General features: G+C 51.7%; 2 protein-coding genes across 4 annotated transcripts in view; one reads left to right on the top strand and one right to left on the bottom strand.

Moving 5' to 3' along the window:
* Positions 1-12286, top strand: part of LOC112978185 (interleukin-20 receptor subunit alpha-like) — a 30171-nt gene extending 17885 nt beyond the window's left edge. Inside the window, exons 8-11 of one of the 2 annotated variants that reach the window (XR_003257769.1) lie at positions 8507-8702; positions 11056-11096; positions 11372-11474; positions 11854-12286. The gene's annotated coding sequence lies outside the window, so the exon portion shown is untranslated. Of the gene's footprint in view, positions 1-475; positions 755-1239; positions 1372-8506; positions 8703-11055; positions 11097-11371; positions 11475-11853 lie in introns of those variants that run through there. The other variant, XR_003257770.1, reaches the window with a different exon arrangement.
* Positions 12287-14336: 2050 nt separating this feature from the next.
* On the bottom strand, positions 14337-24647 carry CLIC2 (chloride intracellular channel 2). 2 transcript variants are annotated; one of them, XM_026091428.1, is made up of 7 exons: positions 24397-24646; positions 19198-19325; positions 17566-17675; positions 16921-17046; positions 15717-15823; positions 14719-14900; positions 14337-14504 (listed from the first exon to the last, which is right to left on the bottom strand). In XM_026091428.1, exons 3-7 carry the CDS (start codon positions 17619-17621, stop codon positions 14343-14345), a joined length of 633 nt encoding a protein of 210 aa, XP_025947213.1. In that variant the 5' UTR covers positions 17622-17675; positions 19198-19325; positions 24397-24646; the 3' UTR covers positions 14337-14342. The 2 variants fall into 2 exon arrangements, with proteins under 2 accessions (XP_025947213.1, XP_025947212.1); XM_026091427.1 differs by lacking the exon at positions 19198-19325 and having other exon boundaries at positions 24397-24647.
* Positions 24648-26735: the final 2088 nt, after the last annotated feature.

The following is a 26735-nucleotide window of genomic DNA, read 5'->3' as shown; positions in this document are numbered from 1 at the left end:
CTTTATACCTTACAATGGAGTGCTGAGCTCTTGCAGAGGTGCTGGACCTCCCTGAGATTTGCTCTTGACTCCAGCCGGGTTTGCTTTGGCCTTGCATGTGCCCACAAAACAGTCTGAGTGACACAAGTGTTTGCAGCTGGCCAAAATCACAACTGCAACCTGGGTTGAGCCCTAGAAATCATATTACATCTGCACCAGGGAGTGCACATCTATGCACCATTCACTTGGGAGATGGGTAATGCCAAGTTCTCTTCTCACTGGTGGTGTTCAGCAGATGCTGGCTTTGTACTTTGAGTTCAGGTCTGGGGTAGTGCAGCAATGTAGTTGCACAGAAACATTCTTACCTCCAGGATGCTGGCTGCAGCCAGTGATTTTAGTAAAAGCTGCTCTGTGTCCCCACGCAGCAGATCATAGGAAAAAAATCAAGTTGGAAGGGATCTTGGGAAGGCTCTAATCCATCCTTCTCTCAAAGCAGGGTGACCTGTGACATCAGGCTTTTTCCAGCCTGGACTTGGAAACCTCCAAGGATGGAGACTACACATCTCTGAGCATCCTGCTGCAGCACTGGACTGCCCTTGATTGTCAGGGAGTATTTGGCCAGCGAGACGAGGAGGTTGGGGCCTTCGCTCAGGACTGAACAGAGATTATATGCCAAGGGCTTGCTCTCTTCCATCATTCATTGTGGTGCATGGGCACCATCCCCTCTGTACTTCACAGTCTGTGATGCGTCTCCAGGTCACAGTCAAAACCCTAGGTATGTGGACCCTGTTTGACTGACCACATCATCCCTTGCAGTGCCAACAGGGCGTCCAGCCCTACCACTGCTCCTGAATGTCATTTCATGGTGGCAGGGTGTTTTCAAGGAGCCATTCAAGGGTAGCATTGGTCAAAGCCTCCTCCTCAGGTGTGCAATTAGAGACCCACATGACAGGGTTCCCACATGCTTGTGGGCACTGGGAACAGAAGGGATCTGCAGTCTGAGCTTCAAGTCCTTCATGCCAAGCAAAGAGTATGCATTGTGCCAATCTGGCTGGTGCAACACCTGCCAAGATCTGGGCTGTACTCTGGGAGGTGCTGGCCTGGCATGGTGGGATGAAACTGGCTCCCATGATTGCCTTGTTGTCTGATGCGATAGCAATTACTCTTAGTGGTTTATCTTCACCGGGGAATGGAGAATGGTTGAAAAAGAGAAGCAGCTCATAGCCTGTCCAGATAATGATGTGTGATTTGCACCCTCAGCTGCGTGGGGGCAGTTGCCACTGCCCCTTAGGAAGTGATGTCTGAAGGGTCCCCAAACTGCCCGGAGCCTGAAGGGGAGGCTGAGATTGTTCTGGGATGCAGACAGCTTTTTTATAAGTCTGTCTCATAGAAGAGAAGACGAAGAGAAAATTCTGTTCTGAATTTCTGGCACAGGATCACCATGGGTGACTCAGGTGAGCTACTCTTCAGCAGTGGGGCATCACCCCAATCTAGAGGGTGATTTAAATAATTGAATGGTCTCTGTTCTCTGTGGTACAGAATTAGTAACAGTGGAAAAAGACAAAATGCTCATGACATTTCAATACGGCATTTTAGCAGCTGAATTTTCCGAGTTGAAGTGAGAAGGGTTTTTGCATCCGCCATCTCTGCTGGAGCCACTATCAGAGCTGTGAGTAACTTGCAGAGCTTTCTAGTGCCACAGTGAGAAGGTGCCATGTTTGGCTGGATGCTGAATGCCTGGCATGCCTGGACAGAGAGCAGCTGCTGGCCTGCTCCCACTGCGCGCAGATTGGGGTCTGAGGATGTGAAGTGTCTGGCTTATTTTCTGCTTTGACCACCATCTTTCCAGGTGTGAAACATTTTAGCAGGGTGAGGTTGTACTATGTGACAGAGTGGTGTGCAGGGGCAGTTTCTCAGTCCCAGCCAAGCCTATGTAGCAGGAGGTGGCGACTGCCTGTTCGTGTGTCTCATAGGTGTGTGTTTTTCCTCCCTTGCTCCTGCAGGGTCACGCTTGTATGTGAGCCTGGCTCCAGCCTTGTGCTGGAGGCCTGCAGCCTTGCCTTTCACAGGAAGGTTGTGCTGCCATGTGCCATCTGCAGCTAGCTCATCCCCACGACAGTGCTTCTAGCCTGGGGAGGTAGGACAAGCTCCCTTGTAGAGCAGCTCGCGTTGGTCAGACATAAGTTGCCTGTCTGCAGAAGGTCTAGGAACAGCTGGGCATGGGTCCTAAGAGCCCCCCATGTCCTGGGGCTCCAGGAGCTGGGGCCTTGGTCTAGGCTTAACCTCCATCTCAGCCCTGCAGAGTGCAACATCATGGGGGTCGACCACTGTAGTATTCATGCTGACCATGGGTCTACAGCCACAGCGCCATGCCTGAAGGTATTCACTGTGGAGGCTTGTGAAATCTCTGACTCATTGTAATCAATAGGTTTGTTCCCAAGTGCTCTTTGTGCTATCGTCTGTGTTTTAAACTTCCGTCAGTACCAGATCAAAGCAATGAGGGGAATGCAGCTGAAAACAGCTCTTTCTTAGAAATAGCAGTTTTAGGACTGTTCAAGAGRGTATTTTTTTATTACTAATTCTCAGAGAGCTGAGTTGCCAGCCTGTTCCAAACTAAACTATAAAAGTATTGGAGAGGGGAAAATTTCTATGCGGGGGCCAGTAGGGCTTTTGCAACAACAGATAGGAAACACAGCACCTAATAAACATGAGGGAGACGGCAGCTCCTGAAATGACAGGGCAAAATTAAGCCCTAATAATCAGGCTTCCAGAACCAAAATAAGAGGYCTGCTCACCTTTGAAAGGGGGTAGGGTGAAGCAGAGATGCAGAGACCTGTGTCTCGGGCTGAAGCCCACCCCCAGACATGCTGTGACCCCATGCCCACTCTGCCCTGCAGGCAAGTTGGTGCCTGCCCATTCTCCATCCTGCCCATCATTTCAACAGCCACAGCAGTGCTGGCGCTCTGAGGGTAGCTTGTGGTCTGCCAGAGTTTGCAGGAGACTGGCTCCCTGTCCTTGCAGCCATCTCCAAGTGCTGTCCTGCATGTGCTCATGTATCTGGCAAGGCTTCCTTGGACAGGCTGGAGGGGATGGACCCCTGCATGTGTTCTTCCACCAGAGGTTCCTTGCTCAGCAGGTATGCTGTGGTCAATGCCTGCTCTACCTCCTTAGTGCTGTCTGTGTGGCCTATCCACCATTTTGGCTGTGCTATGTGCACTCCCCATCTTCCTGCAGCGAGCTCTGGCCTTGGGTGGGTGCTTGTCCCAGATAAATACCCCCAAAATCTCTGGGGTCTTTGCATCTTGGCAGGACTATATGGGCAGCAGATCTCCTGCAGGCTTACCCTCCCCATTCTTGCACTCAGAGCTCCCCAAGCATTGGCCAGGTTAAGCCTGGCCCGGGGGCTTTGAAGGGGGCTGGTGGGGCTCTTGCACAGTGGAAGATGGCAATAGGGCTGTGCCAGCAAAGGCATTTTCCACCACAGCACAGCCCCGCCACCCCTCCCTGCAGTCTGCACCTGTGGGACTGGGAGGACTCTACTGGGTGCTTGCAGCATAACAACTGGATGGGTCCAGTGGGTGCCTGAAGTGCCCCTGCTATGCCAAGTACAGAAAAGGACATGAAAGCAGGAGCATGTGCTCCAGCTGTAGCATGCACTGGCCTGTTCTGTGCATTGACAGCTGGATGAAGAGGGACACAGAGAAGGGTCCAGGTCTGGCAATGTGGGGCCTGCGGTGGGAAAATAAAGCATGTACTCCTGGAGGCAGGGTGCCACCAGCCTGTGGAGTAGGTACAAGAGTGAAGGAATGGGACCAGTATTAATAATGTTATTTTTTACAGAGCCCTGTGACTATGGTTTACAATTCTTGCCCAATAAGGCCCTCCTATCCAGCCGTCCTTGTGCAGGGCTGGGATACCTTCGTGATGGCTCTGTGCCTCCAAATGTGTCACTGGCTTGGCATGGACCTGCAGTGTCAGAGCTGTCCTGCTGGACCCGATAGTTCAGGCCAGAAAGGCTTCCTGCTCCTTTGAGTCTGAGCTTCAATGTGATTCAGGTCATTGGTTCTTGCTGCATCTCTCCCTGCAGTCTGTGGGTTTGTTCCTCTGCTAGGCCAGCAGGTCAGGAGACTGAGGGTACTAGGAGCTTGACTCAGCTGGGATGCCTACCAGGAGGTGGAAGGGGACTGTGGAGGCCCCAGAAGCTGGAGACCAACAGGAAGCTGTGGAAAATATGTTTGGAGCACCTGTGTGGAGAGGGTTGCAGGGCTAAGGAGTTAGGGGGAGCCATGGGAAGCTCGGGTTGGCCTGGTTGGTTCAGAACTGAGTGATTTCTAACAAGGCAAGAGCTTTCCTGTAAGTCAGTAGGCCTGGATCCAAGTGCTGAGTGCCCATGGATGATGGAGAAGCCCAGGTCACCTTTGGTGTGAGTGCTTGGTGGGAGACGTGCTGGAGGGCCTTGGGGCAGAGTTTGTTGCAGAGCTGAGCTATTTCTGCTCCATGTGTTGGTTCAGAAGTGCCCTGGTTTGGGGACTTATGACAAGTGTCTGTGCCTTCAGTACGTGCTGTGGATGTTCAGGTCAGCTTTGCTGAAGCTGAGGTGACAGAGCTAGGAGTTGCCCAGTTCTGCCACCAAGTCCCATTGCTCTACTGGATGAATTTGCCTGCTTTGGATTGAAGGAACTGCCCAACTCACCTCTGCTCCTCCGAGCAGAATGCTTGGACAGAATCTATTAAATATGGCCTGGAGCTGGTGCTCCTCACATTCCCAATACAGGAGTGCATTTTCTGCAATGCCAGAGGATTTCTGGATAAGGAATAGACACAGAACTGGCTGGCTTGGCTCAGTGGCCTCCAAACTCTCCTTGCGCTGCTTTGGGCGCACTGTTTTGTAGCTCTCAGCCCATTGAGACAGCTCATGCCCCTAGTGATACACAGCACAGACAAAGCTGCACTCTGAGGCTGGCTGCACGCAGTCCCACATAATACACACATTAGTTCACAGAGGTCATTTACACACATGGCTCATGTATAACTCCTCGCCTTTCTGGACTAGCAGGTCTGCCCTTAGACAAGTGGTCTCAATGCTCCTTCAGCCGAATGATCCCGCAGATCAGAAATGCTGCATCATGGTGGTGAAACACTTATAAGCCTTTAAACACTCATGCTTCTTGACAATATTAGCCTAGCCTGGGATTCTCCAGGACTTGTCAGAGTCTGCTAGTCAATCAAGATGATAAAAACACCAACCTCATATCTCCGTCCCTTACAGCTGCCTCCTTTCCAGGGTGCTGATCCTGTAACCAAAGCTGTTGGTTCACAGCCGGCTGCTTCAGGAAGACAGAAATGTCTGTGCCTGCTGGGCAGACACCAGAGAACCAAGATGTTGGCTTTTGTTGATAGGAGTGGAGTGTGACTGCCTCCTGCAGCCTGTAGGACAGTGGTGCTCTCACCAACTACCTCCAAGAGGCTGGGTGAGATGGTCTCCAAGTCTCCAAGAGGCTGGGTGAGATGGTGAGAGACAGAAGAGATTGTTTTGGGAAAAGCAGCTCCAAAAAACTATCCCTCAGCTCCTCTTTAGTTCAGGTGTTGGATGTGGTGGCTTTCCAGCTATTTCTGCTGATGTACCCATGCATTTGGGCATCTCATTCAACTGTCTGTGTAGCCATTCAATTGCATCTACAGCAATTCTGTGTCAATGGCACCACCAGGGTTCAGGATGGCTGCCAAGGTGCCTGTGCACCAAGGTCCCTGTCTCTTTTCCACATGTATTTCCAGTCTGGAAGATTAGTGTGACATATTGCTTTATGACCCAACTATCTTCCCTCCAGTGGGCTGGAAAGTAATCCACCATGTGTACCATCCTATCAGTTACTGATCTCCCTAACACCAGTTAGCAAAGTCCTTCATTGAAAAGTGTTTCAGGAGTTAATTTTCAGTAACTCATATTGCTTCATTGTTTATAATAACAATAATGTTTGTATTTATCCTTAATACAGTTAAGATGATAGCTCAGATTGTGGGTAATGCCCTCATAGTGCCTTGGCTGTTCCACACAAGCCATACAATTAGTACCTTCTCCCTGCTGTATCAAGGTGAAGCCAAGAAAGCCTCTCTGTACCCTGCGTAGAAATAAAACAGTAGCCCTGACATCAGCCAAGGAAACTGAGGCACAATGCGATGCCTCTGCTGCAACCTACCTGGTGCTTCCCTGACATAGCAGTGATGAACCTCCAGCACATAGTGCTGTCCTGTCCTCTTGATTTGCCACATGTGTCAAGTGCTGTCCCGGGCTCCCTGGACTCCTGCCAGTGCCATCAGTCACAGTCTGCATCCCCTTTGGGAATCCCAACCTGAGAAGAGCCTCCAGAAAGGTCTGCTTGGGTCATGTAGGTTCAGGCACAGCCTAACTGGTGTAAAATGGAGTGTAACTGGCCTGCCAAGAAGGGCTATGGTCCCCAAAAAGCCTTCTGGGCTGAGATTCTTCTGAGATGACAAATGTGGTCCCTGTTGCACTGAGCTAACATCCCAGTCTGAGTTCTGCTGCCTTCTCCCTGTGATGACCTTCTCTGGTTCATATTTTCTGCCCATGTCCCTTTGCCATGTCCTGACAGCAGAACTGATGAACCTGCTTCAAGGCTTTTTCATTGTACTGCATGAAACCTGACATTCAGGGAATGGGAACAGATGAAAAACAGCCTAGATACGGATTTTGTCAGGAGAAAGATCTCAGCTTACTTGTGTACTCAGTCAGGATGGATGACCGTTTTGCCTCATCCATCTACAACTCTGATCTGTGTCTGACATACAGGGACGTGCAGACAGAAGTAATGGTCTCTTGTTAATGTGCCTTCAAGCTGCTTCATGAAAAATGAGAGTCTGTACCTGGGACTGCAGACACTGTTGGCTTTTCGTGGTCAGCAGGGTCATGGTCAGCAACAAAATAGCTGCTTGGGCCCCCAAGCATCCTGTACAGTCTTCCTCAGCAAAGGTTCAGCAATGTACCTCCCCATGGACAAAGGACACAAGAGATGGAGAAATGTGAATCTCCCACCAAGATTTCAAAGGGACTTCCTCATGGCACTGTCGAAGCAGGCACTGTCCAGCCTGCCTGAACCCCACCATTTGTAGGGGTAGGAAAGGGCACTAAATGAAGCTTTCTGTCTCCTCTCCCCCACGAGTAACACTCAAGGTTGATTTGTAGCTCCTGGGAGCTTAAACTTCTTGTGTCTGTCAAACCCTTTCTTACTTCTTTACATTTTCTTATGTCTGTCAAACTCTTCCTTACTGCTCTCAGGAAGTGTGACACTATGAGTGAGGGTGAGAGATGCTGTCACAGCAAAGATGGCCTATCTGAGGTCACAAAGGTGACCAGTTTCATCAGGATTTCTTTAAATTAAGCCTCTTAGGCAAAATAATTTAAATAAATTACTTACAATTAGAGTATGCTGAAATAATGGTAGTTTGAAAGTGAAATTAAATGGGGAATCAAATGGGAACTAGAGAAATCTGAACACAGAAAAAAAGAGTCAAGTCCCTGCCAATACGTCCTCTTCAAGTCCCTATAGTGAATGAATGAGGGTCTGTCTCTGCACCTACAGTTTTTAAGACGTGTAGACCATGTCTGTATTGTCTCAGGAAAAGCATTTTTCAGGCCCTGTCTCTGAGAGGTGTGACACTGGGACATTGATTGCAAGTCCTCCCATTATCAGCTGCCTTTTCTCAAGAGAGAAAAATCATGCATTTAACTCTAAGCTGAAAATGTCCAGAATCCAGCAGTGGCTATGAATTGCACAATGTGCATGTTTTTGTGAAACCCAGCAAGAGTACCTTCAATGTGCAGTGACTTACTGGCCTGGACATTCCCAACCTAAAGGGGCTAGGACTGCCAGAACTCAGATGCTGTGTGGGTTTTGTTCTCCTCTGGAAGGGGGAATTTTACTGACAGCTTATGAGAGAAGGAGACAGTCTCCTCTGAACACCAGCAAAGCCAAATACTATCTTAGCAAGGAAGCTCCAGCTGCTGCTGTCTGTTGAGGAGGAACATTATACTTTACCTGATCCTGTCATTAGAGAATGTGGCACCTGGTGCACATCAGCTCGAGATGCCCTTGCAGGGAAGGCTTTGTCACTGCCCTGGTTCTGTCATCAGAAGGGAAGGTGGTGGAAGATATATGGCGACCTTTGGGGAGCAATGTCATGTGAAAACGAAGTGTGGCTCTGTATGCTTTGTCCAAATGTCATCCCCCATGTCCTCTTCTGATCCCTCTTCAGCCCTGGCCAGACCCTACCAGGGACATGGTTAGCCTGTACAGCCTTCCTTAGCCATTCCTCTCCCAGCACAGCAAGGCCATGGTAAACAACAGTGTTCTCTGAAATCCCAGCCAAGCATTTGTCAAAGCTCCTTGTCAAGCATGATCAAGTGAAGATCAAACAGGGAGAAAGCAGAGCCAATTGTCTCTTGTCATTAGGATGAATGGCCAACCCAGAAGACAAGACAACACACCTGATGATAGCATATTGATTACAGAGACCTGAATGAGGCTGGAGGGCATAAAAGAGAGCCTCTTCACACTTCATCACTTACAAGCTCCTGGGAAATCAGTGACCGTTTGGAGAAGGAGAGAAGATGCCTTCCCAGATGTTGGTAGTCACCTTGGCGGTACTGTTGGAAGCTTGCTGCATTAATGCTTATCCTGTCTACCCTGAAAGCAATGGTGTCCAAGGTAAGGGCAAGTAACTTGCATGTTTGTGCATGTAAGCCAGGTGGGGTTTTTCCTTGTGTACCACTTTATGGCTGGCACTGACTGCGGGCTCAAATCATTTGGCCCATATCTAACGTTTCATGTGGGTTTGGCTGCTCCAGACACGCACAGTAGTGCAACTTCCCCCTTTTCTCTTTGGACAGAAAGGTCTTCTGGCCTGGGGAGGGGTTTCCCCAGTATTGTTTGGAGTATTGTACATCCAGTAGAGTTAAATAGTTAGATCCCTGGGGTGAACAGGTTGAGCAAAAGAAGACTAGTCTGTTCCTGAGGGACTGCTTTGGCTGTTGTGATCTGCAGACAGCAGAGTTTGGGTGATGTATTCAGGTATTCTGGGATGAGAGATGCAATTGCCCTGGGAGTTAGCCAGTCTGGGGTGTACAGACAAAACAACCCTGTAGACTCCCTCTGTGGAGATGAGGAAATCACAGCTCATGAACAGAGCAAAGTGTGAACGCTGAGTAACCTTTGGGATTGGGCAAGCTCTGTTCACAGTCACTGTGAGACCCAGCATCCCAGTGCTGACTGCCTGCACAGTGTGCTTGGGGGCTCTACCACTGCTTGGTGCCCTGCTATGTGGTCACTTAATCCAGGCCAGTGCCCCAAGGGGACTACAGGTAGCAGAGCCTGTATCTGCTAGACTTGGGAGCTGATGACACCATTTGCATCCGAAAGTACACCTGTGGGAACCCTTTCCAAAGGGAGTATCTATGGCCCTGGTCTGTATGTACTAGTACTGACCAGTGAGTAAGCACTTGTTTAGACACAGTGCACTTCCTGATATGGGAGAAGAGGTCATTTTGGTAGGGAGCCTGAGCTCTAAAAGAAAGAATGAGTTTAGCCCTATATCTCAGGGAGCTGTGCAAGGCAGCAGAAACTGGTAACTGCTTGTACTCATGCTCTGATCCTGCCATGAGGTCGAAACAGTGGAACCTTGCATAGCCCACACAAGCAGGCCCCAGCTGAGGCATGTTGCACAGCATTTCTGGGAAACAAGCATGCACATGGGCTCTTCATGTCACTTGGTTGACTCATGGGGACTTCCGAAACTGCAGTAACTTGGCTGTTTGTCTGAGGCAAGGAAAGTATGTCCACAGCCAAGTTCTTGGGATTCCTCAGTTCCCAGAGCCCCTGATCCTGCAGAGCTCAGTGGGACCATCCTGTGGGGTTGTGCATGGGCTCAGCAGACATTGGAAGAGCAATGGATCAAAGGGGAAGATGCTGGAAAGCACCAGACACACGGTGGTTTCTAATTAAACATAGTTAGACAACATGGGACTTGGTGCCTTAGTTTTCAATGCACAGCATTTCTTCCTGTGGTGACTTAGACCCTCTTTTCCTCAAAGCAATACAGACAGGCTGTGAGACAAACTCAGCTGGGCAGGATTTGTGCTTGTGTTTACCTGACACATTGTTTGGAATAAAGGGAGTCTGGATTTAACCCTCCCAGTCCCCACCAGTGCAGAAGTCTGGCTAAACAAGGCCACTGGGGAGTGCTGCCAGCCATCCTCCAAGGCTGAGGTGGCTTCAGAAGGCTCTTTTGTGATAATGGGAGCTAATGGTGACCCTTCCTCACCTGCCCATTGAGGTCACACTGAAGGCAATACAGAGTAATTCATTCTCTCATGCTGAGAAGAAGCCTTGCTCCCAGTTTTCTCACAGGCTAGCATTTTGACTCCCAGCCCAGGCCAACATTCCTTTCCCAGATGAGGAGACAAAGATCCCCAGTCCCCCTCTAACAACCTACCTTTCACTCTTGGGAACCATAGTCAATGCTGGGTTCAGGCTCTCAGTCCCACTGCCCAAGGAGCAGGCACACCCCAAAGGAGCTGCTTTGTCCTTGTCACTGTCTCCCCCTTCAATCCATACCTTATGCTGACAGATTTTAACCTGGCTGACAGTTCAATTGGCTTTGTGGCTGACAGAAAGCCTTTGGCAGGGCTCTGACCATCCAGGAACCTCAATCTAGCTCTGCCTGCACTGGGGGAAGGAATGAGACATGTCTGGAAAGTGGTTGAGGGCCAAGACGAGTCCTGGGACTCAGGACCAGCTGGACCAGGAGACAGGGCTAGCGTGGGGACATGTGTGGACAAAGGTAGTCACTGGGATGCTCTCGAAAAGGAGGAGGCCTACATCCAGGATGAAGGAGTGCTGCAGGTTAGGTGGCCCCAGGGAGCATGGAGAGAAGTAGATGCTGGTGCCACGTCCACTCTTCTTCTATCCTTCTCCTGAGACATGTTTCCTTGTCTCCTGCCCATCATGCCAGACTCACAGTCCCTGCATGCTCATGGCTTTTCATACATATCTGTTTTTTCAGGAAATAAAAATGCTCTCCAGGAAGATGTCCCTGCCCGCCTGGTGAGTAGGGGATGCTGCCCTGGCTTTGGCGAGAATGGTCAAGGGTTRCACTGCTGGGCAGAGAAGTCCTGTAAGCCAACTTCCCACAAAGTCCCAGAAAACCCTGTCCCTATGCACCTGTAAATTGGAGGCTGCCTTTGCTCAGAGGCCAGTGTTTGTGCCCACACTGCTTCCCTCCTCAGCCTGATAGGGAGGGGAGGGGACTTGGGGGCTGGTTTTGCTGGATGTGCACTGCACACATGTGATGGGGCTGGTGTGACCCTCTGCCATGGCAGGTGGAAGACTTCAAGACAGTTCTCTGGAAGATAGCGGCAGTGAGTGAGCTCCAGAGCCAGGGATTTACCCAGGCAGACCAGGTCCCTCAACCCAACAAGAGAGGTGAGTGCTGGCTCCCAGTGAGTCCTGGGGTCCAGCTGCATGAGGTCACCATGCTACAGAGGGCTGCTCTCATCTTACCCCAAACCAGGAACTGCTCTGCATAGCTGACCTGCAAAGGGTACACGGTGGTCAGGGGTCAGGTGTGTGGTGAAGGGTGCCCATCTCAGGAGCAGAGGGTGACCATGGCCTGGTGTGGAGGGTGCCCATTGTGTGGACTAAGCCAGAGCCACCCAGCTCCCGGGCTGTGCTCTTAGAACTGACTGCAAGGCTGAATGGGAGTCCAGGAGAAGAGATGGACATCTCTCTTCATTTAAACTTTTCTGCTGTAACTAAGCAGTGTTGCAGCCCCTCGCACAGTGTCTTTTCCTTTCCCTTCCAGCTTGCTTCTGGAAATACTGTGTCACCAAATGAGGGACACAAGAGGAGCCCTGCCTGCCGCCTGCCTGCCAGCCTGCTCTATGACACCTCTACCCAAACAGCCACCAGCTGGCCCCTCTGCACATGACCCTGCCTGGCTACCACACAATAGTGTGCTCTGGTTTCCACAGAGCTTTGAAAGGTCTCCATTTCCTTCTGGTGGAAAAGGGAGAGGATCTGCAGCAGAGAAGGGGTGTCACAGGGAAGGGGAAAAGTCCCATGAGGGTCCAGAGCCCAGGACAGGGTGGCCCCCACAGCCACATGGCTGTCGCCCTGCATATCAGGTGATCAGTGGAGCAAATTGCAGCTACATCAAGGCAGAGCTGCCATCACACTTTTGGAGGGGCTTGCAGGCCACCAGCAGGAGCCAAGTGCAGGAAATGGAACTGTGTAGAAAGGCAAAGTGCTGTCACCTCACTGAATAAACCTCTTGCAGCTGAGCACTGTGTCCTGACTTGCTCCATCCCATGGTTGCTCCATCCCCACATCATGTAGGGCCCTGTTTCCTCCTGCTGCTGTGCGCAGGATGTGGATAGATCACAGTGAAGCATATGAGCACCCCAGGAAGGGAACGTCTCTCCTGCAAGCAGGGCAGAGGTGCTGCAGGGACCTCAGGGCCATGTGCAGCCTGGTGATTCAGCAGTGCCAGGCTGGCAGACACTGTGGGTTATGGCTTTGTCTATGTTAAACCCCAAAAGAATTTCCACCATGGGGAAGACCCCTCCTTCTCTCTACCCACTGTAGCTGSCTCCATGCCCTGCAGCCTTGGTCTGTGTGCAGACAACACACAAACAAGCAATATTAAAATAAAGTTTATTGCTGTTCTTAGTTAAAAAAACAAACAAACAAACCAAAACCCATTAATAACAAAACCAGTCCCCAAACCCAGCACTATCAGAAGCAGGCTTGCAAGGACACATCCTTTAGTGCAAAGAGGGAAGCGGTAGTGAGATCTGGAGGGTGATTCTGCCATCTCTGTGTCTCCGCAGAGCCCATTACACCCATATTACAGTATTTTTTGCCCACTTGCAAAAGGCCACGGAGAGCTGGCTGAATTCATAGGTGCTGGCAGGAACCCTGGGAAGCTGGAGGTATCTGATGGGGGAGGATGGGAAGTCATGGCCATGCAGAGTGACTTTTATTTCTCTTGCATCAAAGATGCTGGTTGGGAAGGGACAAAAAAGAGTCAAGGACAGTGGGCTGGCACCAAACCTGCCCAGGTACCTCCTACAAAAACAATGCTTTGCAAACCAGTTTTTGCCTGCTCTCTCAGACTGACTGGTCCTGGGGTGTGGAAATCACATGAATGTCCTACCCTACACCTCTCTAAATCAGACACCTGCAGTTTTTGTGGGACTGGGGATGTGGTGGTAGAGTTGGATTTGCACCTGACTGCATCTCTCATGGTGTTAGGTGAGACAGAGACAGGTTTCTTAGCTCACAGGAGCCAGGGACTTTACAGCCAGTTGCATGTGGACCTAGGTGCTTTCAGTTCTTCTAGTATGCTCAAGGGGAATGCCCTGACACCATGGAGCCATGGCTGCACCAGGCTGGTCTGCAAGGAGATCCCAGCACACTCAGCAGATCCCTCTGCCCTGATCCCTCTACAGAGCCTCCATGCACCTCCTTCCCAACCCATGGCATGTCCTGGCACTCTCAGGCCAAGCATCCCCAGCATCTACATGCCCCTACATCCAAACGAGAATTAGATGCACGTTGCAATTCTTTGTCTTTAGCAGTGAGGGTAGTTAATCACTGCAATAAACTACTGAGTGCAGAACCTCTAGGTGTCTTCAGATCTAACGTGGACGCCTTAGTGGAAGAGACACCAGCTACAGATTCCACAGCAGAATGACTGGGTGAATTCAAACAGCTACACCTCCCATGAATCTGTGATGTGCTGGTATCCCTGGACACCTGGATGCTTTTTCCTAATTGTACAGGTCTGCTGTGCCTGTGTGGGGCTGGCAGTTTGAGTGGCAGGCATAGAGACCAGGGCCAGGCAGAGCAGGGCACTAGATGCTCATGCAGTTCCAGCAGTGGATGATACGGCAGTAGCTGGCAAGACTGTTTAGGAGATCTCATCTCTTCCACCAAGGGTGCCGATACAATAGGCTAGTGCTCAGATTTTCATATGATGTGTGGTTCCAGGCCATACTGGCAAACCCAGAAAGAAATTGGTCTTTGGGGGACAGGGAAGTAGTTGCAGCTGCAGCCAGGTAGTGACCAGTCCGTACACATGCTGATGGCATATCAGGGCTGCAGCCAGCCGGCAGAGGAGGAGGGAACAGCAGCGGCTGTGAAGCAAGGCGTTGTTTCCAAAAGGTGGTGGCTAATGCCATAAGCCCCCCTCCAGTTCATCTCTCAGCCGGGGTTTGGTTATGTCAGGACTAGGGAGACATAAAGGGTCTGGACAGAGGCAGTGCTGCCAGCATGCTTCCAGCAGCTGCATTAGGTCATCTTCTTGGCGACGCTGGCATATGTGCGCTCTATCTCTTCATCCGCTGGGCACGTATGGCTGAACTCATCGCAGGTGTAGGCATTGTGCAGGTAGCGCCAGACACCTGTCATGTCTGCTGGGATCTCAAAGTCACGGTACTTCTTGGCTGCGATCTAGAGTGGAGGGGGCAGGTAACAGAGGGGAGAGAGGGAGGCTGAGACTCCTGAGACTTGAGAAAGATTTGCTTCCCAGCTTGGGGGGGACAAATAGGGGGGCCCAGGCCCCCTGATCACATCACCACCCCAAGGCCCTCTACCCTGTCCCATCACCACCTCCTGGGGTGGGTGCCCTCTGTTTTGGTCCTGGGAGTGGAGCCAGTGCTATTACCTTGATGATGTGCAGTTTGGGCAGGAGGTTGCAGTCAGCTAGTGTCAGGTGGTCTCCATCCAGGAATTTTCTCTTGGAGACAGTGACGTCCTCCATGCTGTCCTGGTCAATCTCCTCAGGGAGAGGGGTGTTCAGGTAGAGATCCAGGCGGTGAAACTCCCGCAGCAGGGCCTTCTCAAAATCTGGGTGGGCAGAAAAACACTCAGAGCCAGCCTGCAACACCCAGGTCCAGTGGCTCCCCTCAGCTCCCAGCACAGTGCCAGGCTCATAACTGTGCCAGGCCTTCTGACCAAGTTGCTGAGCCTCTCCCAGATTTCATGTATGGGCATGAAGCCCTCTGGGCCAAGCCAGTGGTACACATAGCTGGACCCTTGCCAGGGCCTCTTCTGCCAGGTGGCAGAGAATGCACAATGCAAACTCTGGGAGCAGGGCTGTAGGATGACATGCATCTAAGCATTGGTCATGTCCCCACACTATGATTAGACCTGCTGGACCTCTGCTCTGCTAACTGGAGTCAAAAGCTGGGACCAGCACAACAGCATCTCCTCTTGCTCCTCTCCAGGACCTGACCTCCAGGATGTGCTTTCCACGGCGGGGCAGGCTGCCAGGGGTCCTGGCCTCTGGCTAGCGTCTGCACATAGCTCTGCATTTGCTGGGGTCGTTAACCCCAAGGAGCACAGAGGTAACAGCAGGACTGCCTCCATCCTTCCTGCCTGTTCTTCCGCTTGCCAGGGCAGCTTCACTGGGGAAGACGACAAGCCCAAGGCAGCAAGAACCCAGCCTGGTAGTAGGATTTACCTGTCAGCAAACAAGATGCTTTCCAACAAAAGTGCTGCTCCCCCAGCAAGGCAGATTGACAGCCCTCTTCCCCATGGGGCCCTTCCTCTGAGGGTTGGTGTACACTAGGAGCCTGCCTCAGCAGCGTGGCTCCCCCCAGCCACAACCACGAGCTGTTCACAGACATGGGGGACCCTGCACCCCCAACCGATGTTTCTTACTGATATTTGCTTCCTTGCGTGGGTTCTTGATGTATGCTGAGAACTTGGCAAAGATGTCACTACCAACATCGAAGGACTCCTTGTATTTGGGGCTCAAGTGTGGATACCTTTAAAGAGATGCTTCTGTCAGTACAGCAAGAACAGACTCAGAGATCTGGCTGCATGGTCCTTAACAATAATCAGCTGCATCATCTCCAGAACTGTGGTTCCTGGCATTGGTACTGGCAGATGCAGGTGCAACTCAGCCAGTTGTGGGTGTATTGTGAAGCTTTAAATGGTTGCAGTTGCCTCCCTGGGAGCTGTAACCTATTCTTGGGTGTTTGTTATGGGAAAATCATACTGCAGTAACCCCAGGGCAGGGTTAGAGGATGCCAGTGGCCCCAGAGCAGACTTCTGTTTGCAGACTGGGGTCGCTCACAGAAGCTCTGGCCCAGCCTGGAGGATGCATGCTGGAATGAAAGGGGCCTGGGGAAGCCAGAAACTCGCATGACTTCCTCAGGGAAGGGCTTTTGGTTACTTAGGTGTCCCAGGGTGCACTGCAAGGGCAGACATGTCCGACGAACCGGGTGAAGGATGCATTTGAAAGCTCCATTTTACACTCGGCAGCAGGGCTGCAGCTCTTCTCCTCAGCTCAGAGAGACTATTCCCTCACCAGCAGCCCTCTGGGCTAGCTGCACTCCCACATTCAAGCAGAGGTGTTTTCTTTGACTAAGCTGAATGCAGCAGATAAAAGCAGGCAAAAGGGGTCCCACAGCCCCATCTACCCTTTGACACCAGCTGCTGTTGATGGCTGCAAAACCAACAGCACCACCTCCCTGGGGCTATTGGCCTGCACACCTGCAAGCAACATCCCCCCACTTGCCTGCTCCTTCCCCTTCTGCCTGCATGGAGAGACCCGACAGTACACTTCCTCCCATTGTTTTCTCTCACAGGCTGCCTTGCTTCCTTGCAGCCTAACCTGCTGCAGGGAAGACACGCAGCTCCTCAGCACTGCAAGCCCTGGCCCTGCAGAGCAAGGTCCCACAAGGATGCAGGAACGTGGCCACAGATCAGCATGATGGGTCAAGAGATGATTTCCTCCCTCCCCGCTGGTTTCCAGACACCTCCCACCACCCTGCCTTGGTTTTCCCATCTGCCAAATACTACTGAATGCTGCTAAGTACTCTCCAGGCCCTGAAAGGGGGAAGGAGTAAGTTGTAATTACGTGGGTGGGCCAAGGGTCTGCTCCAGGAACTCCTCGATCTTAATGAAGTCTGTTTTCAGCTCCTTGTTGAACAGCAAAAAGGGTGGGTTGGTGCCTGGAGCTAAATCTTTTAGCTCTTCGGGTTTCCTGGAACAAAGAAAATAAGTAGACTCAGTGCCTGCAGACTTTCTGCACCAGCCAGTTTCCCTGGAGAAATGAACAAGACCTGGATGGGCACATGGGAGGGCACAGGGGCAGGAGTATGCCCCTCTGCATGCTCTGCTGGCTTTTCGGGCCTGGGAAGTGCTCTCTAGCCCTTCTGTCTGCCTGATGGTGCCTTGGACTTGCAGGCAAATCCAGCAGGGCAGAGCTGTTGTCCTTGTGTGCACTTGCATGTAGACAGAGCTCTGTGTTGGCCCATCGCATGCATCCGTGCAGTGTGGTCACTGTGCAGGCAGGGGAACGTGAGGCAGGAATTGTCACTGCTGTCCCTCTTGCAGTGATGCTTCAGTGCAGGGCAAGGTGCAGGGTGCGGGACTGGGGCAGCCCATGCTGGCAGGGGTGCTTTTGGGAGGGAGGAAAGCACTGACAGAGGAGAGCTGAGCCATGGGCTGTCTCACCATACAGGTTCTGGTGACACAAAGCTGTGTTGTGGTGTTGTCTCACCTGGTCATGTCCACTGTGGTCACATTGAACTTGACTCCTTTGAGCCACAGCACCATGAAGAGACGCTGACAGAAGGGGCAATTTCCAATGTTTTCTCCGTCCAGACCAGCCTGCAGGGAAAGCAGAAAAAACAGGGATTTAACCCAACATCCAGGCCCCATACCTGGGGCAATCCCAGGGATACACTGAACAACCCCTCAGAGAGGGTAACTCTATATCACTGCAGTACCCTACGGCCTTCCGTCCAGATCCGCAGGACCTCTCCTCCCCCTTTTGTTTGCAGACGAGACTTAGGCAGACTGAGATTTGGGGTGCTGGCACAGGGTCTTGCAACAACAGGAATTTCATCACAGAGTCTATGTTTATCTATCTATCTGTCTACCTGCCTACCTTCCATCTAATGCGTGTCTCTGGGCCTGGCTGCTGTGTCCTGAATGCATGTGCCAGGTTCGTGAATGCAGTACGCCGGGACAAAGGGGCCAACCCCTCTTGACTAGGCTCTGCCTTTGCAAAGCCCCAGCCCAGAAAGCTGGGCTGCTTGGAGTCGAAGAGTTGCTGGAGCTGATCTCAGGAGGAAGGCATCCAGAGGGCATGGCCTGAGCCCTAGCCCAAGTCAGTGTGCCCTTCAGGTAGCCCATTAAAGTAGCTCTGCCCCGCAAATTGATCCCAGGCAGGCCCTGCCTTGGAGCTGCAGCTAGCAGTCGTGCCAGGGGCCTCGGCCTTTGGAACCCCCCCCTTCCTGAGCTATGGTCCTGCTGCCGTTGGAAAGTGCTGGAGACTGTCCTCAGGATGACTGGGGTAGGATCCTTCCCGGCGATATGAGATAAAGCAGGGAGGAGGAGGAGGCTGGAGGAAGGAGGTGGAGGGTGATTATAATAGATGGGGGAGGAAGGGAGGGTCTACTTGGCTGGAAGGCCAGACTCAAGAGGGCGGACACAAAGGAAATGTGCTCATGCTTGCCAGGAAAAGAGTGGTTTGTTTTTGTGTGCTGTTAGCGTCCGACTCTTTTTCTTTTGTGCTTAAAGAGCCCAGGCATAAATTCCCTAGGTTGAGGATAGCCAAGAGCCACACAAACAGCTTCCTTCACCTCTGTGAGGAGAAGGGGTGGGGGAGCATGGCCTGGGAACTGCATGACTGCCAGCCTCATCTGCCAAATGGGACCTGTGCTCTTGCTCTGCTGCTAGATTGACAAAGTCAACAGGGCTGTGATGTTTCAGCAACCCAAGCACATTATCTCAGGGGGCTGTTCTGTGACCTGTTTTTCTGCAGTGTATTTTAAACTCCAAAATGAGGTCAAACAGCAGTGAGGACACTGGCGAGCAGGAAGCTTGGACAACCTGTCTGAGTCCCATCAGGGTTCCCTCAGGGTTTTGCCCATCTGATGCCAATTCAGTAATCCCAAGGGAAAGCAGGGGTAGATGGGGTGAAAACATTTGCAGGCCAATTTTCTTGCTAAGTAGTAGCTGAAAATATCAATAGTCTTTGCAAAAAGCACTGAAGCTCCTTATGAGGAAATTGCTCTAGAGAAACCAGGCAGGTCCTCCTAAGCACGTGAAGACTGGTTCAGATGCTGCTCAAAGCAGGGAACTGCACCATGAGATGAAAGGAAAAATGGCACACAGGAAACTTAGCTTGTTTAAGAGAATAAACTCGTTTCTCAACTGCATCTGCACAGTAGCCCTCCAGCTTGTGTGGCAGTTCCAGTGCTGCAGAGACGATCAGCACAGCTCACTCAGCTCCTTTGTGGAGGGATGCTGTTCCTGCAGAGAGGCATGTGTTTGGTACATCTCCTGGCATGGGACATGCAGCAAATGAACTGCAGAGGGAATGGCTTGTGGCCAATGGCTTCTTGATAACCCTTGATTTCTGACTGTTCAGAAAAGTGGCAGGAAAGCAGAAGTTCAGAGGCTAAGCGGGAAAATGATGAGATTTTGGAGGATCTGGTGGAATTGAAAGAAGTCAAGTAGCTGCAAGCAGGAATAACATCCCTAGAAACCTTTAGGCACTAGAATGCTCAGCTCCTCTGGGACAGTTACACTGGCCTAAAACTCACTCTAAAGAAGACAGTAAACTGAATAAAACAAGAAAACACTAACACTCAAAGTGGTCAGGTGGAGGTTATGGTTTGTTTTTCTACTAGACCAAAAGCAGTCATCCTTTCAAAAGGATGCAAATGCTTTTTAACCAGTATTTCTTATTCTTAGTTGTCATGAAATCGTGCTCATGAGAAAAAAACAATATGTTCCTTAGCTCAAGTTTCCTATGGGATAAACCCTGAAGTGAGGGTCTCATGTGAGAGTCCTGAGCATCAACGTGTTTTCACTGGTGTAGAGAGGGCCCTGTAGGGGCTGAAGAGCCATCCCTCCTCTGCACATGCATGGCATTGCAGCTGGTTGTCACCAGAGCAAATAGTGTCTATAGAAATGGAGCTAGGAAGAAGGGGAGGAATGGAGTATGTGCGAGTCAGACCAGCAGATAAAACCAAGCCTGAGGGTATGCATTCAGTAAATCCACCTGTATGTCTCCTGTGCCCTTTTCCTCCTGTCTTTTAAGACCCATCACGGAAGGGAATTTGGCCTGTTGATGCTACTTGCTGATTATTAATTAGAAAATCTATGAAGATGCAGTCTGCATGGCATACTAGGGTCACTGACAGCACTTAGAGCCCTGACCCCAGTGTGCTCCGGGGCCTGTGGATGTTTGCTGCCTGACATCACTTGCTCTGAGTGCAGCACCCCAGAGCCCTCAGAAAAGCTCTCTGAGAGCATGGGCCTTCTTGCCACCAAGCCAGGGCATTGGGCTGCGTAGCGGGAGCTGTGAGTCCACCAGAGTTGTTCCTGGGTGGTTTCTGCCCAGGAACCAATTTGGCACAAATGTCATAAATCACTAATCTGCTTCCTATGTCAGCTTCTAATAAATGAGAATTGATTTGGAATGGATAAAATGGTGTATCAAATGTCCTGCAGGGGAATTGGAGGGGAGATAATCAGAAAAGAGCCACAAGGGCTGACCTGCTCTCATACCAATGGGTATCTTTACTGCCCTTCCCCAGTCCATCATCCATGGCAGTTACAAGCCAAAACTAACACAGTCTTTTGAAGCATTTCCAAGACCAACAGCTCAAAAGGTGCTTTTTGTGGCTGTCCTGCATGAGGACTGACGGCTAAATGGACTGTGATTTTTTTCACTTTCTTCTTGTTCCCTGAGATGTCCCTTGTTGGGGCAGAGCCGCACAGGGTGGCAGAAGAGGGGAGCCGGCTGGTTGTGCTCCCCCTCGCTTTCCTCCATCAGTATGAGGCTGGGGAGTGAAGGGGCTTAATTGCAAATTGTCCTGTCAACTGCACTGGAGCTGCTGTGCTGAGCCAATGTAGTGAGTGGCCCTGTGTCAGGTGGAGTTGTGCAAGGCACATGGGGGAATGGCAGTGATGGACAGGGCAGTAGGGACGGACTGGGTGTCCCTCACCAGGGATGGTGCTGCTCTGGCCCAGGCTGGCTGTGCTGACCCATCTTGGGCCTCTCTGTAATTGCCTTGTAACTCCAACCTCTGAACAGCTCAGGGTGTTTTTCCCTCTTGTCTTTTAAAAACAAAAAAGTTGGGTGATTTTAGACCAGAAGGAAAGGAAAACCAGGATAGCCCCCACAGAAAAAAATTAAGCCAGGCTCATCCTAGGATGCTCACAGCCAAATCTTTATTGAGAGGAAATGGGGGCAGTTCCACCAGTGCTTGGGCACTGCCAAGAGGCAAAGGGCTGTGGCTTGGCCCAGGCGAGCCCAGAGAGCAGTGACACCCCACCATGGCGCTGGAGGGCACTGCACACCCAGCTGCCTTCAGGAAGTAGGGAGCTCAGAGGAAAGAGGTTTGGAGAAACTTGTAGCCATGTGCTTTCCTTCCCCAGCAAAGCCCAAGTGGCAAGGAGGGGAAGTCTCTGCTCTTTGCTTCCTTCTCCAGAAAGCGCCTCTTCCCCTGCTGCAGCCTGCACCCTGGGCTGGGGGAAGGCAAAGCCTGCAGCTCTCCCAGGCTGACTTTCCTCACTAGCTTCCCTTCCAGCCCTCCAGTCTTTCCTTGGGAGGATGGACGTGCAGAGCCATCACAGCACAATGATGGAAAAAAACAGTTCTGTTCTGGGTTTTCAAACTCCCTCCTCCCTGGGCAAGCCAGTGTGGGGCTGCTTTATGGGATACAGCTGGGCAGATGCCTCTGGATCCACATCCAGGCACAGAGGTGATGCCACTGAGGGCTGCTGAATGCCTGGCCATGGAGGTGTAGCTGGCATGGGATGAGGGATTTTGGTCCACATTGGTCTCTACAATAAAGGCTACCAGAGAGCTAGAGTTGGGCAGATGTGTGGGACAGAGGGGGAGGCTTGGGCCAGCACAACTTTTCCAGGGAGATGCAGGCTTTTAGCCCTAACTCTCTGTGCTGTTGCAGGGAGTTGGATGTACAAGATGTTAAACACCCAAAGTTGCTTAGAAGCCCCCATGTTTCCTCCCTTGGTGAAACAGCATGAAACATGGTGGGAGGAGGGAGGCGACAAGTGTGTCTGGGGCACTGCTGAGCTGTCTAGATTCGCCCAACACCCACCCAGTCCTCCATGGCCTGCCTACAATTCCTATGGCCACCCAGAAAATTGGAAAGCAGTCTTTGGATTGGCTAAACTCACAGGACTAAGCGTAAGGGACAGAGGCTCCTCCTGATGGCACCAGGCAGGGAGATGCTCACCTGCCCGCTGCCCCGAGGACTGCTGCCAGATGGGATGGCTGCATCATGCTGCCTGGGAAAGGCATGTCCGGGACTGCGGCTTCACCAGTGCAGGGCTTTCTCCAGCGGGACAAGTCTGTGCAAGGCCTGCCACAGCAGCCGGGCAGTGGTTACGCCAGCTAGCAATTCCCCAGGCCCTTCCCAGCCTTTGAAGTTGACAAGGGGGGGAGTATAAGAAATTTTTAGTAGGCTCTTGGGAACTGCCACCCCCAGGTCCGAAGGCAATGCAGGGAGCTGCCTCACACCCTTCCCATTCTTGCCGAGTTAGTTTAGCATTTGCTGAAAGCTATGCAAGGCTCCGAGAAGGTGTTGCACACTGGTACATGCTTGCAGCCAGTGTGCACACAYGAGCACTGGATCACTGGCAGCACCCATCCCAGGATAACCATGATTTATGGCTGTCACTGTTGACACCAGCAGTGGTGTCTCAGAGGACAGACTGAAGTCTGGAAGATATGTGGGGTGCCCCTGACACGTCATAGCACAGTGGGGTGCCTGTTTGCTCAGCCCCTTCTGGATCTGACATGACTTCAATAAATCTGTGTCCTGAAGGGTAGGAGAATGAGACATGGCATCAATTTGTCTGTTAACTTGTCAGAGGGGGTTTTCAGTGCTAAATTAAGATTAAGGGGAAGTCCTGACTAAGCTGCTGATTTGTTTTCTGTTTCTCTTCCCTATGAAACCCCCTTAAATCTTCTGCAGCCATTACAGTAACCTTGTGTATCATTTTCCTTTTTGCCCTAGACATCCTGGGGGACAAAGTAGTCTGTAGGGAGAGAATTTAAGACCTGAGTTACATTCACCAAGAAAATACACTTGCCTAGATTCAACTTGGTGAAGCTCAGTGTCTGGCAACTATCCTTGTGGCCACAGCTTCAGCAAGGGGATGGGAGAGACTTTTTTCTGCTAAGCCACAGATAATCCTTTCTGACATTTGTTTCCAGTTAATCCCTCTGCGAGCAAGGACCTAGGGTGTGGTGCCAACATGGACCTGCACCCAGCACAGGCGCCTGTACCAGTGGGAAACCAGCTCTTCTGGACAGATGCTGTGGTCCTTTCAGACACTGAGTTGTCTCAGTAGAAGAGGAGCGGAGGCTGCACAGCTCACAGCGGTTTGCTGCCCAGAGGTTGAAAGGCTGCTTGGAGAACTGCCCTTAACACCGTGACATGGTGGCACACAGTGGCAATGCTCTTCCCCCACTTGCTTGCAACATGTCAGCGTGCCTGGAGCCACGTCCTGTTCCGGAGCCTCTCTGCCACTACTGCTTGCATATGCACTTATGCAGAATTCAGCTGTCAGCCTTGGCTCCTCTCTTTCTATTCCCTGCATGTTTGCTGCAAATGTTTAGAACAGGAGTGTTGAAATGTTCCAGAGGAAGTATTTGAAAAATTGCTTAACAGAGGAAAAAACATTTCCAGCGAATAATCCCCTAGGGCTGACCTAAGAAGCCATCCCATCCCTCCCCATCCGCCCACATGTGAGCACTCACAGGCTCCCAAAGTTTTCCAGAGTCTGTTTCACAACTCCCGCTCAAAGCAAAAACTGAAGTAGCTGCTCTGCTTCATTTCAGCACTCCTGTTTGCATTTCCTGGGTTGAGACTTGTCTTATCTGGGTTTCAAGAGGCACACGTGCTCCTGCCTCACTCCTTCATTATAACAACTACCAGCAGAACTGTTCCCCAAAGGAAGGTGACCACCACAAAAGCTAACACAGCATCCAGGGCTGGATGCCACCAGGCTCCCCAGGGGGAGTGGAGTGGGTACAACACCCTGCCTCTGCCCAAGTCAAAGTGTCTTTGGTACCCTCGCTGCCAGGCTCTGGGCATCCCACATGCCCAGGCTCTGGGAACAGGCAGGTGAATTCAGGCAGATTAGCCCATTTTCATGGCGAGTAACCCTTTAGTTTGGCGCTCTCCTCCAGACTCTGAAACATGAAGACGCTCACAAACTTCCACCGCCTGAAACCATCTGGCTATTAATGACGCCTTGGGAAAAGACAGGCTACAGCCTGCCCGCCTGGGATGAGCCCATAGGCAACAGCTAATAAGCAAACGCGCCTCGGGGAACTCACCTTCACAAAAAGCTCGATCTCAGGCTCCTTTGTGGGGCTCTGCTGCTTATTCTCCATCCTGGTGGAACAGGGGAACCGTTGGCTGCTCACTGCTGGGGTGAGTTGATCCGTTCTCTGCTAAGCGCCCCTGGGTGAACTGGCAGGGAAGCTTTCTGAGGGCAGATGTCTTGAACACTTCTGTTGCACTCACTCCCCTGAGGAGTGCTGTGGCTTGCCCTTTCCTTCCTTTTGAAGTGGGGAGGAGCAATGGGGTGTACGCAGCGACCTGCTAGAGGGGTGGGGGGAACTGCAGCGGCCTCCCAGCCATGACTCAGCACCAGTCTATCTGGATGCATTCACAGGTCCCGTTCCAGTCTATCAAACTAGTCCAGGCGCTGCCCTGGAGACTCCAAGCAGTGGGCTCGTGGCCCAGACAGACCCGTCACTGCTGTTGTAATCTCCGTGCTAGGAGAGTGGGGTTTTTTTCACGGGAAACAGGCAGGAAGCATCTCGCACTCCAGTTCTCTCACTGGCCTGGCCTGGAGGGGAAGGTCTTCACCTCTCCATCCTCCCCTCCTTGTGCCTGGCTACCCCAGCGCCCTGCGGCTCCCTGCAGGGGCATGCTGTGCTCCCTCGGAGAGGGGGACCTGCCTCCTTCTGGAAAGCACAGCTTTGCCATGCCGTGTCCCTGCCGTGTCCACCAGCACCTACCACATTCTTCCAGCAGTGCCTCGAGGCTGCCAGTGCTACCTCTGGGCCACTGGGTGCACAGCTGGGCTGGGGGACCTGAACATGTTCCAGCTCTGACCTCCAGCCCCTCTCTCCTCATGGCATATTGACCTGAATTTGTCACCATTTCCCTCGCACTGTCATATGAGATCCCTCTGATTTTTGCTGTAGACACAAGTGCAGCTTCCAGGAGGGAGCAGATAGCTCCTCCCCATGTCCACCACGCAGTACAAGGAGGGTGCTTGAGCAAAAGGAACGAGGTGGGGAAAGACAGAGGCCAAGCAGGGCAGTTTGGCTGTCTGCCATCAACTCTTTGCAGCTAGCTGAGGGCTGCCAGGGTAAAGACTTTTGGCAAGAATTGATTGCAAAATATCCAAGGAGATAAAGTAAAGAGCCTGGAGTATGTTAGGGCCCGGTGGGGAATCCCAGAGCTCTGCTGGCAGCAGCCCAGCTGGGGCAGTGCATGGCAGGGTGATGGGAAAGGATGGCTCCAGGCCTGATCCCCATCAGGGCCCCATTCCTGGAACTTGGGCCATTTCACAGGAAAGATGACTGGCTTGCTTTCCTCTCCAGGATGGGAGGGAAATGACAGCCATCAGATCTGACTGGCTTCATCCCAGCTGAGACAGGTTTCCCCGCACCCACAAGTTTAAGGCAAGCAGAGCCACAGTCCTTACCCTCCAGGTCCTAACTTGAGGAGGAGGGTTGAGGAAGAGAAAGAGGAAGGAGGGGGTGAAGGCTGCTCCATCCAGGATGGATGGTGCTGGTACAGCTAGCTGCCCTGGAGAACAGTGAATTTTTTATCCTGTGTCAGCTGTCCATGGCAGGGGGATAACCTCCCCCTCCAGGTGCAGAGCTGTGGCTGTGCAGGACTGGCAGAGATGGGCTTCACTTTGTTTCTGTGTTTCCTGTTGGTGCCTGATTGTGGTTTCCTCGTCTCATGAATGTGATCTTGGGGAAGTCTTTCTCATGCCTTGGTACTGTGTAGCTGGAACCAAGTATATATTATATAAAATGAGGAGGGCTAGTGAACCCTTATTGCCTGAAGGCTGGATTAGCCTCCAGTTTGGGTAAGTTCAGGCTTTTCTGAAAACAGTCAAACCCTGATGAGAACATCTGCCCTGAGGAAAAGTGTCTGGCAAATAATTTTGCAGACTTCCAGAGGGACACCTTTCTGAACCTCCTTCTGMCAAGCACAGAGAGGTACTCAGCAGGCACTAGCAGGTGCAAGTGAAGGGCTGGGGGGGATTTTTCTTTCTGCCCCACCAGTGCTTTTTGACAACCTGAAACCCTGCAGTGCCCCCCACTGCACACATCCTTTCCATGGAGAGGGGAACAGGAGCTATTTCTTGTGCTATCTCTTGACCAGGATGCTGACCTGGGAAGGTGCTTGGCAGAGAAGGTGCTCTGTAGGGTTAATTGTCACTGCTTGTGACACCAACTTTGCAAAGGCTCCTACGCACTGGGCCTGAGCCTGCTTCCCCCTCCTCATCCCTTGCACAGGCTGGACTGTGGCTTGGCACAACTGTGGGAGGGAGGATGGTGGGCAGCAGATAGGAGAAGCAAGAGCAGGAACAGGGCAGCTTTAATCCCAAGGGAGGGCTCATACATAAGGCAAGGTCCCAGAGAGG

This window comes from Apteryx rowi, unplaced genomic scaffold (genome assembly GCF_003343035.1).
Source record: "Apteryx rowi isolate R43461 unplaced genomic scaffold, aptRow1 scaffold_901, whole genome shotgun sequence".
Classification (NCBI taxonomy): domain Eukaryota; kingdom Metazoa; phylum Chordata; class Aves; order Apterygiformes; family Apterygidae; genus Apteryx; species Apteryx rowi.
This window is presented reverse-complemented; position numbering and strand designations above follow the sequence as displayed.

Bases quoted from the DNA above. Each gene is read 5' to 3' on its own strand.
- CLIC2 (XM_026091427.1), bottom strand. From the start codon at position 24,453: ATGGAGAATAAGCAGCAGAGCCCCACAAAGGAGCCTGAGATCGAGCTT. The intron at 17,676-24,396 runs GTGAGTTCCCCG...CTTTCCCTGCAG, and splicing joins AGATCGAGCTTTTTGTGAAG to GCTGGTCTGGACGGAGAAAA. The intron at 17,047-17,565 runs GTGAGACAACAC...TCTTTGTTCCAG, and splicing joins ACCACAGTGGACATGACCAG to GAAACCCGAAGAGCTAAAAG.